Source organism: Oryctolagus cuniculus, chromosome 10 (assembly GCF_964237555.1).
Source record: "Oryctolagus cuniculus chromosome 10, mOryCun1.1, whole genome shotgun sequence".
NCBI classification, from domain to species: Eukaryota; Metazoa; Chordata; class Mammalia; order Lagomorpha; family Leporidae; genus Oryctolagus; species Oryctolagus cuniculus.
Genome location: NC_091441.1, coordinates 96,825,593 through 96,838,103, shown reverse-complemented (window position 1 = coordinate 96,838,103; position 12,511 = coordinate 96,825,593). Strand labels below are relative to the sequence as shown.

General features: G+C 46.8%; 1 protein-coding gene across 5 annotated transcripts in view; it reads right to left on the bottom strand.

Annotated features, from left to right (window-relative positions):
- Positions 1 to 12,511, bottom strand: part of SFMBT1 (Scm like with four mbt domains 1) — a 159,340-nt gene that overhangs the window by 42,410 nt on the left and 104,419 nt on the right. For all 5 annotated transcript variants that reach the window (XM_051851534.2, XM_051851533.2, XM_008260804.4 and 2 more), the window contains exons 2-3: positions 12,156 to 12,314; positions 1,649 to 1,743 (exon numbers count right to left, since the gene is read on the bottom strand). In XM_051851534.2, coding sequence (XP_051707494.1) covers positions 1,649 to 1,743; positions 12,156 to 12,183 — 123 coding nt within the window. In that variant the 5' untranslated portion in view covers positions 12,184 to 12,314. The remainder of the gene's footprint in view (positions 1 to 1,648; positions 1,744 to 12,155; positions 12,315 to 12,511) is intronic.

Sequence of the window (12,511 nt, the reverse complement as noted above, 5' to 3'; positions counted from 1 at the left end):
CAGTGCCAGGATCCCACACGGGTACCAGTTTGCATCCTGGCTGCTCCACTTCTGATCCAGCTTCCAGCTAATGGTCTGGGAAAGCAATGGAAAATGGCCCAAGTCCTTGGGCCCCTGCACCCACGTGGGAAACCTGGAAGAAGCTCCTGGCTCCTGGCTTTGGACCAGCTCAGCTATGGCCATTGCGGCCACTTGGAGAGTGAACCAGAAGATGGAAGACCTCTCTGTCTCTCTCTCCCTCTGTCTCTAACTCTACCTCTTAAATAAATAAATAAAATCTTTAAAAAAAAATACACATTTTGGGAAGACAGAAACATTTAGAACAGAGGTAACTGGGTTAAACAAGGTCACAGGGCAGAGCCCTGGTCCACCACAGTTAGCATCCTGAGAGGGAGAGACAGCACCTCTCTCCCCCCTCTCTGTTTTGCGAGGACACGGCAAGGGGGCCATCGGCAAGGCAGGAAGCGAGCCTTCACCAGGAGCCTCCACACATCCCAGCCTCCAACTTTTCAACTCTAGCCTGTGGCATTTTGTTATGGCAGCTCCAGCAAACAAAGACCACACATGAAATAATTAGTTTTAGAAGCAATAATTTCATGTGTCATAAAGAATTTAGGGTAAACAGGTTAAAACCCAAATCTACATATGTCGCTCCCCCTCTTCGTGGAGGAACGACACAGGACCCTGCGCTGTTCTTTCGTCTGCTCGGCCCTCCCCGGGTTTGCTGCTGGTTCTTCCCGGGTTGGCTACTATCCCTTCCACCTCCGTGGAAGGGCAGTTCCCCCTGGCCACATTCCCCACTTCCGCAGGGGAGCGGCACACCGCCGGCCGGCTCTCTCGGGGGCTGCACAGGTGTTCCCCTTAGATGTTCCCCATAGATGTTCCTGGTGCATCCCGTCTCTCTCCTCCTTTATAGTCCTCCTCCACCAATCCCAACTCGGCTGCCCACACGCCGAGTACGCTGCTCTCCTCCAATCAGGAGCGAGTCCTACAGTTTATTGGTTGAACTGGAGGCACCTGTGTAGAAGCTGTTTTCTTCTCTCCCAGCGCCATATTGTGGGAGAGCAGATGCATAGAATAAGTCTTAATTCCAGTAACTCAGTCTAGTCCGGATTGTTCCCCACATACATATATAAATCTACATTACTAACAAAAATTACTAGTAAAATTTGGGACATTGTCTTATATTCTAAAGTCATCCCATGGCAAATATGCTGTCCACTGAGAAAGCAATAAACTGTGCCGTCAGGGCCCCAGATCAGGCTACTACACGCAGCATGGGACAGAGCCCTGCTCTGCTCAACACTAGGGGAAGGACAGAGCGCTGCTGACACGAGTAAGTATAAAACACAAGAAAGCAAAAATATAAGAAAATGAACAACTTAATTTATGAGGCTTTTTGGAAAAAATAAACGAACATTTATACTGATCAAAAAGCTAAGTCCTATTTGAGGAGCCAAAAATTCAGTAAACACAGAAAGATTTCAGAATATGTCATTTTCTATTGGGGGTGAAGGCAGGAGGAAGAGAGAGATAAAGCATTTAAATTCTTTCAAGTGCCCCAATTTAAAACAGCGCTGAATTCTCTAATGTTTGGTACAGTGATCCAGAGAGAGGTGCAGCCAGTAAAGTAAAGGGGTTTGCTCACATGTTTAAAGGAGCCATAGGGAACAGCTGTGGACCCAGTCTCTTCTAGGTAATCTTCCCAGCTTAACTCCACTTCTTCCATACCAGATCCACCATCTGGAATTAGGAGCAAAACAAGACACAAAAACAGGTGAATCTCAGTTAAAGCAAGCTCAAAGCATGAAAACATAAAATTGGTAAGCCTTCCTTACACAATTTATCTCAGGCAAGTTAACTAGCTTAACACCAAAGCATAAGGTGGTTTTTTTTTTTTTTTTTTTTTAATTTATTTGACAGGTACAGGAGTTATAGACAGTGAGAGAGAGAGACAGAAAGGTCTTCCTTCCATTGGTTCACCCCCCAAATGGCCGCCACGGCCAGCACTGCACTGATCTGAAGCCAGGAGCCAGGTGCTTCCTCCTGGTCTCCCATGGGGGTGCAGGGGACCAACCACCTGGGCCATCCTCCACTGCCTTCCTGGGCCACAGCAGAGAGCTGGACTGGAAGAGGAGCAACTGGGACTAGAACCCAGCTCCCATATGGGATGCTGGTGCTGCAGGCGGAGGATGAACCAAGTGCACCAGGGCGCCGGCCCCAGCGTAAGGTGTTTTCTGAAGGGCAAGTTCCTTAGTGCATTGACTCTGAATGAATCCAAACAGAGCAGCAGGTGGACAGGCCATCTGCACAGGAGGAGAAGGTCACTGAAACACACACACAGTTAGTGGGAGTGTAAACTGTTGTGACCCCTGGGAACCATAATTTAGTTTCTAACACCAAAGATTAATGAGACACTTAATTGGCATTTCAAACTTTCAACCCGATTCATTCTTAGTACACTCCAACTGTGCAAGATACTACTAGTCAACATTTCAGCTCAATCTAAAAAATGCAAAGTTATCCTTGCTTTTCTCTTCTTCCACAACTTATATCCAATCCAGAAAAAAAAAAAAAAAAAACACCTCTATAGACACTGCCTCAAAAAATATATATATATAAAACTAATCACTTCTCACTTGATTGGCAAGCTCAAGTCCAAGGCCTAATCACAATATCTTTCACCTTTCAATTACACTTAAATAAAACATAGGGGCATAGTGGGTTAATCCTCCACCTGTGGCGCCAGCATCCCATATGGGTGCCAGTTCAAGTTCTGGCTGCTCCTCTTCCGATCCAGCTCTCTGCTATGGCCTGGGAGAGCAGAAGAAGATGGCCCAAGTCCTTGTGTCCCTGCACCCACGTGGGAGACCTGGAAGAAGCTCCTTTCCTGGCTTCAGATCGGCGCAGCTTCAGCCATTTGGGGAGTGAACCAGCAGATAGAGGACATTTTTCTGTCTCTCCCTCTCACTATCTTGACTCTACCTCTCAAATAAATAAATAAATCTTTAAAAAGAAAAAAAAAAAAAAAACCACACACAAAGTCTTTGGGAGATCACAAAGGCCCTACACTCTCTGACCTAGCTACTCCCCCTTCCTCTCTGTCTCCAACCTAATCCTCACGGCTCTCTGCTCTCGGGGTTGCTCACCACCCGGCCCTGGCTGTTCCCTTAGCTCCCGCATCCTGCACCGTAGATTGTGGATCACAGTTGCATTTCACCCAAGTCTCTGCTTCAGAAAAGCCTTGCCCCGGTGCCCACCTGATGAGGGCTCTGCTCCCACCATCTCCGTGGACTCCAATCCCACTTGATAAGCTGACATCTGTCTTTCCATCTTCCCTCCTACACCACAGGCTACACCCAGACAGTAATCTAGTACACTCCTGCTTCCCGTCAGCTCCTGGAGAGCAGTGATGGGTTTCTGCTGTTGCTGCTCACTGAGATTCTTCTGCCCAGAACAACGACTGTTAGGTAGGAAAGCCTTAAATAGTTACTGAATGACTAAACCCTAGGCAAACCCTCGCTCCATGTAAACACAAGGTGGCGCGGCAAACAGGGGGATGCTGTCCACAGTACTGCTTGTAACAGCAACAGACTGGAAGCAATCAGTAGGAGAATAAATTACACAGTTCTTCAATGAAATACTACTATACAGCAAGGGGCATGAATGAGGCAGTATAGACTTACATAAACTTCAAAAGCAGACATCAAGTAGAAAAGCCAAGTGTAGAGTGAAAAGCACAGCTAGAAACAATTTAGCCTTTAAAACAAAACTGCAGCACAATGTTTATGAATATATGCATATTCAGATAAGTAGAAAAACAGGGATGGGAAGAAGATAGCTCAACCTCAATGTTACCACTGGGGATGGAGAAAAGAACATGAATCAGAAGGGAAGTACACATGGGGCTTAAACTGCATCATGGAGCTGGTGCTGAGGTGCAGCAGGTGAAGCCACCACTTGTACCAGCATCCCACGTGGGTGCTGGTTCAAGACCTGGCTGCTCTACTTCCCATCCAGCTCTCTGCTAGGACTTGGGAAAGCAGTAAAGAATGGCCCAAATGATTGGGCCCCTGCATCCACGTGGGAGACCCAGAAGAAACTCCTGGCTTCGGATTGCTGCAGCCAACTGAGAAGTGAGCCAGTGGATGAGGATGGAAGATTCTCTCTCTCTGCCTCTCTGCAACTCTTTCAAATAAATAAAGAAACCTTTAAAAATAAACTATATTCTTTATTTTTAAAAAAGGAAACATATAGAATAGACTTTGTGGTACAGTGAGTTAAGGCGCTGCCTGGACTCTGGAATCCCACGTTGCAGTGCCAGTTCAAGTCGAGCTACTCTGCTTCTGGTCCGGCTGCCTGCTAATGAGTCTGGGAAACAGCAGAGGACGGTCCAAGCACTTGAGTTACTGCCATCCCTGCGGAAAACCTCGAAAGGGCTCTTGGTTCCAGGCTGGGCCAGCATCAGCTGCTGTAGCCATTGGGGGAGTGAAGCAATAGACAAATCTCTCTCTCTCTGCCTTTCACATAAATAATCTTTGTCTTACAAGTAAATAAATAAAAACAAAAACCACTATGGGGCTGGTGTGATGGTGCAGTGGGTTAAGTAGCCACCTCCAGACCCCAGCCACCCACCACATGTGGGAGCCCAAGATTCCAGGCTCTTGGCTTTGGCTTGGCTCAGAACCAGCTGTTGCAACCATTTAGAGAGTGAACCAGAAGATGGGAGCTCAGTCGATGTCTCTGTCTCTCCTTCTCTCAACCTTTCAAATAAATAAAATAAATCTTTACCCAAAACAACCGGAACAAAATATAATCACATACATTACAATGTCTACTGCTGTGCCTCAAATACAATTTGCTCCAGAACTCATGCAAGACTTAAATCCCAAAGACACAGTGCCATGGCACTAAGAGGGTGGAAACTTCACCCAGCTGTGGTGTTTAGGAAGTGGCCCTCAGCACTGGGCGCATGCCCTCAGCAGTTCTCACGAGGGGGCTGTGAGGGGTCTGAGGCTGGGCGCCAGCCCCTCTCTCTGCTTCCTGGCTCATCAAGGGACCCTTCCCCAGTGTGCTTTGTGACAGCTTCCCACTGCCCTCATCGGGCCACATCAACGTGGCTGCCCAAATCTGCACGTGAACCTCTCAAAATCAGAGCTAAATAAACATTTGCTCTTCACAAAGTTCGCTGTCTCAGGTACTTCACTGCAGTGATGAAAAGCTGGTTAATGCAGCTATTGTCTGTAAAGCAGAAAACAGCAAGTGTGGGTGAGGAGGGGGGGAGCTAGAACCCCTGCGCACTGTTGATGAGAACACAAAATGCTGCAGCCACTCAAAAAAAATTTTATAAAGATTTATTCATTTATTTGAAAGGCTCTCTCTCTCACTCTGCCTCTCCTCTCTCTGTGAAACTCTGAAGCCAGGAGCTTCATCCGGGGCTCCTACACGGGAACAGGAGCCCAAGCACTTGCACCATCTTCCCACTGCTTTCCCGGGCACAGCAGCAGGGAGCTGGACTGCACGCCTGCATTGCAGGCAGGGTGGCTTAACCTGCTGTGCCACAGCCCAGTCCCCACCTCCCCCAAAAGTTTTTTTTTGTTATCATATCTTCCAGTAACTGGGCTTCTGAATATATCAGAATTAAAAGCAGCAACCCAAACACAGATTTGTACATGAATGGTCACAGTAGCAATATTCACAATACCCCCAAAAAAGGTGGAAGCAACCCAAGTGTCTGTTGACAGATGAATGGAAAAAACAAACATGGTGTGTCCATACAGTGGACTACCGTTACGACACAGATGACCCCAGTGACACTTTAAGTGAAACAAAGCTAGTCACAAAGAGTCAAAAGCCAGATGTTATGTAATTGCACTAAGAGTTTCAGACTCACAAGGTAAAAAAAGTTCTGGTGATTGAAGGCACTGACAGTTGTAAAATAATGTGAATGAATTTAATACCACTGAACTAGCCAGTTAAAAACAGTGAATGGGGGCCAGCACTGTGGCATAGTGGGTAAAGCTGCTGCCTGCAGTGCCAGCATCCCATATGGGTGCCAGTTCGAGTCCCAGCTCTTCCAATCCAGCTCTCTGCTATGGCCCGGGAAAGCAGTGGAAGATGGCCCAAGTATCTGAATCCCTGCACCCATGTGGGAGACCTGGAAGAAGCTCCTGGCTCCTGGCTTTGGATCTGCCTAGCTCTGGCTGTTACGGCCATTTGGGGAGTGAACCAGCAGGCTGAAGACCTTTCTGTCTCTCCCTATGTCTGTAACTCTACCTCTCAAATAATAAAATCTTAAAAAAGAGAGAGAAATGTAAACTAAAGCAACACCAGCACTTAAGCTAATGGTTCAGATGTCCACATCGTGGGTGCCTGGATTTGAGTTCCAGCTCCTAGAGGGCCTCAGCTTCGGAATTCCAGTTTCCTGCAAGCACAGACCCTGGGGGAAGAAGCAGGTGAAGGACCACCCAGTTGGTAAACTGCAACCAACACAGGAGACCTGGACTGAGTTCCCAGCTTCGGGCTTCAGCACCCACCCCAAGTTGTTTCAGGCATTTGGGGAGTGAACTAGCAGAGGGAGGAGAGCTCTTTCTCTCGCACATGTTCTCTCTCTCTCTCTCTCTCTCTCAAGTAAAATTAAAACAAAAACTACACTAAGATATTAGAGGAAAAAATTCCCCAGTTTGACAATAAACTGTACAGTGAGGCCGTAGTTAAGCAGGTAAAGCATATGACACAATCCCTATGGGAGAAAATTTGGCAACATCTAGCAAAATTACATATGTATTTATCCTTTTATCCAGCAATCCCACTTCTAGGAATCTTTCACACAGATATGCTGGCAAAACTGCAAACAGACATATGTACAAAGCTATTCATTGCAGCACTATTTGTAACACCAAGACTGGAAATAATCCACATGTCTATCAACGCTGAACTGTCTAGATAAATATAGCACACACATCCAGGACTGCACAGCTCTGGAAAGCAATGTGAGCTCTGCACACTGACTGCCGTGCAAGGAGCTCCAAAGTAGGTGAAGACACAGTGCAGAGCAGGCTGGGGTTTTTTGGGTTTTTTTCTAACTCTATTATAGTATAAGACAGAAGAGATATGACTCTACATATGTACATACACACACACACACATTTTTTTATTTAAAAAAATGAACAGGAAGAATTAGTTAAAAAGTAATACAACTCATTATATAAACAGAGGAGAAAAAGCACTAATAGGACCAGGCTGACAGTGGCCCTCTTGCCACATAATTTAATTTTGAGGTAGGCTGATACCTGAAACAATCCAGGAACATAATTAAATCGAAAGAAAAAATTCCAAAGATTGCACATGAATGAATGAAAACAAATGAGCCTAACTATTCATGGAAAAACACAAAGAAAACTATGGTTTCTTTAAGTCACATTAAAATATAATACTATGGGAGCCGGTGCTGTGGCGCAGCGGGTAAAGCTGCCGCCTGTAGTGCCAGCATCCCATATGGGCACCAGTTCGAGACCCGGCTGCCCCACTTCTGATCCAGCTCACTGCTATGGCCTGGGAAAGCAGCAGAGCATGGCCCAAGTACTTGGGCTCCTGCACCCATGTGGGAGACCTAGAAGAAGCTCCTGGCCCAGCCCCTGCAGTTGCAGCCATTTTGGGGAGTGAACCAGTGGATGAAAGATCTGTGTCTCTTCCTCTCTCTGTAACTCTGCCTTTCAAACAAAAAATTCAATAAATAAAATTTAAAAATAAATTAACCAGAGGCACAGAACTAAGAGGCACCTGTGCAAAGACAAGCTACTGAGCCGTGGTTACAATGGTGGAGTATGGCACTGTAAGCTGGAGCACTTCTCTTCCCTGTGTTTCCACCTCAAAAAGGGAATCTTAGAATTGAATATGCAGTAACCAAATTGAAAAGCAAAACTCTGGGGTTAAGCTCACTAGCAGAATGAAGTCATGGTGGAAAGCCTGAGTAATACTGAAGACAGAACAACAGAGAACACTCAACCTGGACCCTCAGGAGCAAAGGGAGCAAAGGCAGAGCCTGAGAGACAGGGGCAATCCCAGGATAGCTGACGACTGTTCCAAGGAAGTTCCAGAAGCGAACGAGGGTGGGGCTGGGAAAGAGTCTGCAGAAACAGCGCCTAAAAACTTGCCACGTCTGGCGGAAGGCGGACGCCGATAATGTCAAGGAGCTGGGAAACCCCCAACAGAACAAACCTAAGGGAGTTCACAGAAGTCAAATGTCTGAAACCTAAAGACAAAGGAAAAGCAACAAGAGAAACGACATCTCACCTAAACAGGGGTGCCGAGGCCTCAGGACAGCCTGGGAGAGGCCCAGCCACAGGTCTCCCATGGAAGCCAGAAGGGGGCAGCGCGACACCTCTCAGGTGTGGAAAGAGCTCTTGATAGAATTCTACACCCTTCCATCATGAGTGAGGAAATCAACGCATTCTCACACGACAGCAAAGTAGGAAAATCTGTCACCAACAGACCCACCCCAAAAAACGGTAAAGGAAATTCTCTAACCAGAAATTAAAGGAGAAATCTTGGAAACTCAGTAAAGAATAAAAGATAACCGAGTGAAAATGTGGATTTTATGGCACATTTTCCTTCTCTTTTGTGTTCTAAATTATGTTTGACACTTTACTGTGAACTAATGTGTTTCTCAAAGTATACAGAGGAACTACGTGAGACAGTTATAGGGGCTGGTGGTATGGCGTGGCACGTAAAGTTGCAGCCTGCGACACCAGCATCCCATATGGCTAATGGTTTAAGTCCTGGCTGCTCCATTTCAAATCAAGCTCTCTGCTAATGTGCCTGGGAAAGCAGAGGAAGATGGCTCAAGTCCTCAGGCACCAACATGGGAGATCCAAAAGAGGTTTTTGGCTCTTGGCTTCAGTCTAGCCCCACGCTGGCTGTTCTGGCCATTTGGGGAGTGAACCAGCGGATGGAAGTGGTCTCTCTTTCTCTCTATAACTCTACCTTTCAAATAAAATTATAGTAATATATAATAAATATAGTGTAATATATATAAAAATAATGTTTTCATACCTGGAGCAACCAGAGTAAGCTATGAAAAGGGATACTCTCAAAAACAGACTAATCAAAATGGAATTCTAAAAAAAGTAAATAAGCAAATCTCTCATTAAAGAAGGCAAAAAGACAGAAAAACAAAAAAGGAAAAACAGAAAAGAATAGACATGAGCCCTAACATCAGTATTTAGATCAGGTATATTAAATATGACCACATTATCCTATTATAAGAAACTTACCTCCAATATAATGATGGTGGCAGGCAGAAAAAAACACATTAGTCATACTAAAATTAATCAAACGAGAACACAAACAGGTGAATCCATTGAGACAGAAAGTACATTAACGACTGCCAGAGCTCAGCAGAACAGGAAACAGCTGCTAATGGTTTATTTTGGGGCGAGATGAAAATGCTGTGAAATTAGATAGCAGGAACGGTTCCAGAGCTTCCTGAATATCCTGAAAACCACTGAAGTATGACTTCTAGAAGGGTGAGTTTCATGGTACGTGAATTATACTTTGAAAAAACCATATTTCAGGGGGCCAGTGCCGTGGCATAGCAGGTAAAGCTGCCACCTTCGGTGCCGGCATCCCATGTGGGTGCCAGTTCTAGTTCCGGCTGCTCTACTTCTGATCCAGCTCTCTGCTATGGCCTGGGGAAACAGTGAAAGATGACCCAAGTGCTTGGGCCCTGGCACCCTTGTGGGAGACCCAGAAGAAGCTCCTGGCTCCTGGCTTCAGATCGGCCCAGCTCCTGCTGTTGTGGACATCTGGGGAATGAACCAGTGGATGGAAGACCTCTCTCTTTCTCTCTGCCTCTGCCTCTCAAATAAATAAATATCTTTAAAAAATACTTAAATAAATTTGTTTTAAAAAACAAGACCTCAACAGTGGAAAACAATCTTCAGTGATTAAAAAAACTTATTAACAATGAGTCAGAGACATGAACAGACAGCTCATCAAAGATGACACAGAGACGCCAGCAAAACACATGTGAAGATGTTCAGAGCCACTGGCCCTTACGCTCAGCGGTCACTGCCCCCCCACCAGAACAGCTTAGGTGAAATCACAGCAACCCCACACGGCCACTGCGGAGCGCAGTTTCAGCAGCTCCCTGACGAAAGCTGTGATCTGGCAACTGTACTCCTGAGCATCGATCCCAGAAAAACAGCAGCACACCTATGACTGCCTGCAGCAACTTATCTGGGGCTTTTAATAATTTTTTTAAAAAAGGTTTATTTTTATTTGAAAGGCAGAGTTACACGGGAGAGGGAGGGGGAGGAGAGGAGGGGAGGGGGGAGGAGAGGAGAGAGGAGAGGAAAGGGGAGGGGAGGGGAGGGGAGGGGAGGGGAGGGGAGGGGAGGGGAGGGGAGGGGAGGGGAGGGGAGGGGAGGGGAGAGGGGTCTTCCATTCACTGGTTCACTGCCCAGATGGCTGCAATGGCCGAGGCTGGGCTGATCTGAAGCCAGGAGCCTGGAGCTTCTTCAGGGTCTCCCACATGAGTGCAGGGGAGACCTTCTACTGCTTTCCCAGGCCATAACAGAGAGCTGGATCACAAGTGGAGCAGCCAGGTGTTGAACCAGTGCCCATATGGGATGCCAGCACTGCAGGCAGCAGCTTTGCCTGCTACGCCACAGCACCGGCCCCTGTAGCAGCTTATTTGTAACAGCCCAAATCTAGAACCCACCAAAGTATACCACAACCGATGACTGGCTAGGTGAACTACAGGATATCCAGGGACCAGCACCTAGTCATTATTAACTACTGGGGCCAGTGCTGTCCTGCAGTGGGTTAAAGCCCTGGCCTGCAGCACCCACATCCCATATGAGTTCGAGCCAGTTTGAGTCTTGGCTGTTACACGTCTGGTCCAGCTCCTTGCTAACACGCCTGGGAAAGCAGTGGAAGAGGGCCTAAGTTTTAGGCCCCTACACCTACATGGGAGACCCAGATTAAGCTCCTGGCTTCAGATTGGTTCAGCTATGGCCATTTGGGGAGTGAACAAGTGGATGGAAGAACTCTCTTTGCAACTCTTTCAAATAAATAAAATAAATCTTAAAAAAAAAAAAGTCAGCTACCCACATACACAAGCTCCGATGGATCTCAAGGGCAGCATTTTCCAAGTCATACACCATGTGAGTCTATTTATAAACATTCTCCAAGTGACAAAATTACAGAGACACAGAGCAGATTAATAGTTGCCTGGAGTCAAGGAAGCTGGGGAGGAGGGACAGGTGTGGGAGCTCTCTGTGCTCACCGACTGGCCTTCCATCTCACCTGAGGAGGTGGTTACAGACACGCATGGGACAAAACGACATGCAGCTCCACACACTTTATAACAACAGCAATTTCCTGAATTTTGTATCACAGTCTGTATTATAGTTAAATGGGATTTAATTAATGGGAGAAACTGGGTGAAAGGAATATGGGACCTGTCAGTAATAGTTTTGTAACCTTCTGTGAATCCATAATTATTTTTTCAATAAAAAAGATTTATTTATTTATTTGAAAGAGTTACACAGAGAGGGGAGGGCAGGAGGGGGAGGGGGAGAGAGGGAGAGAAGGAGAGAGAGAGAGGGAAGGAGAGAGGGGAAGAGGGGGAAAGGGAGAGAGGAGGAGAGCGTCAGAGTCTTCCATCTGCTGGTTCACTCCCCAATTGGCTGTAATGGTCGGGACTTGCGGATCTGAAGCCAAGAGCCAGGAGCTTCTTCTGGGTCTCCCACGTGGGTGCAGGGGCCCACGGACTTGGGCCATCTTCCACTGCTTTCCCAGGCCATAGCAGAGAGCTGGATTGGAAATGGGGCAGCTAGGTCTCGAAACCATACCCATATGGGATGCCGATGCTTCAGGCCAGGGCATTAACCTGCTATGCCACAGCGCTGGCCCCCCCCATAATTATTGCAAAACAGAAAATAAGCATCAAAGCACTATTTTTAAAAAAAATAAAAGTTGCTTATATTTTTCAGCAAACACTTATCAACCAACAGTCCCTAAGATCAGGTTCTCTGCCAAGTGCAGGAGATGCTGTTCACGAGCCCCCTGGTTAGTGGGGGAGAGGCCAATGAGACAGCCGAACACAGGTGAGCTGCATGATTCCGTCCTCTGCTCAGGGAAACCAGTACCTGCATCAAGCTGCTGCTCCCCGTTCATCTCCTCAGCACACCGGCTGTCTCCTCCCTGTACCACGCAAAGGCCTCACGGTTCTGCAACCACCTGAAAGATGACGACTTGCAGGATTTGAGCGTCTGTTCAATGGGCAGCCAAGGATCCAAGTGCAAATGCTGAAAAAACAAACAAACCCGCATGAGCAGCCTGAAGCCCAAGTGTCTGCTGGTGCATGAGACGCACTTGAGTGGGCTGAGAGGGAATATAAAACCACTCTGCAGAGTAGATGGGATCAGAGACAGAAATCAACCATCCCCTAAGTGGCAAGTGTGTGTGTGGACAGAGTGAGTGAGAGCACTCTAAGACATCTAAA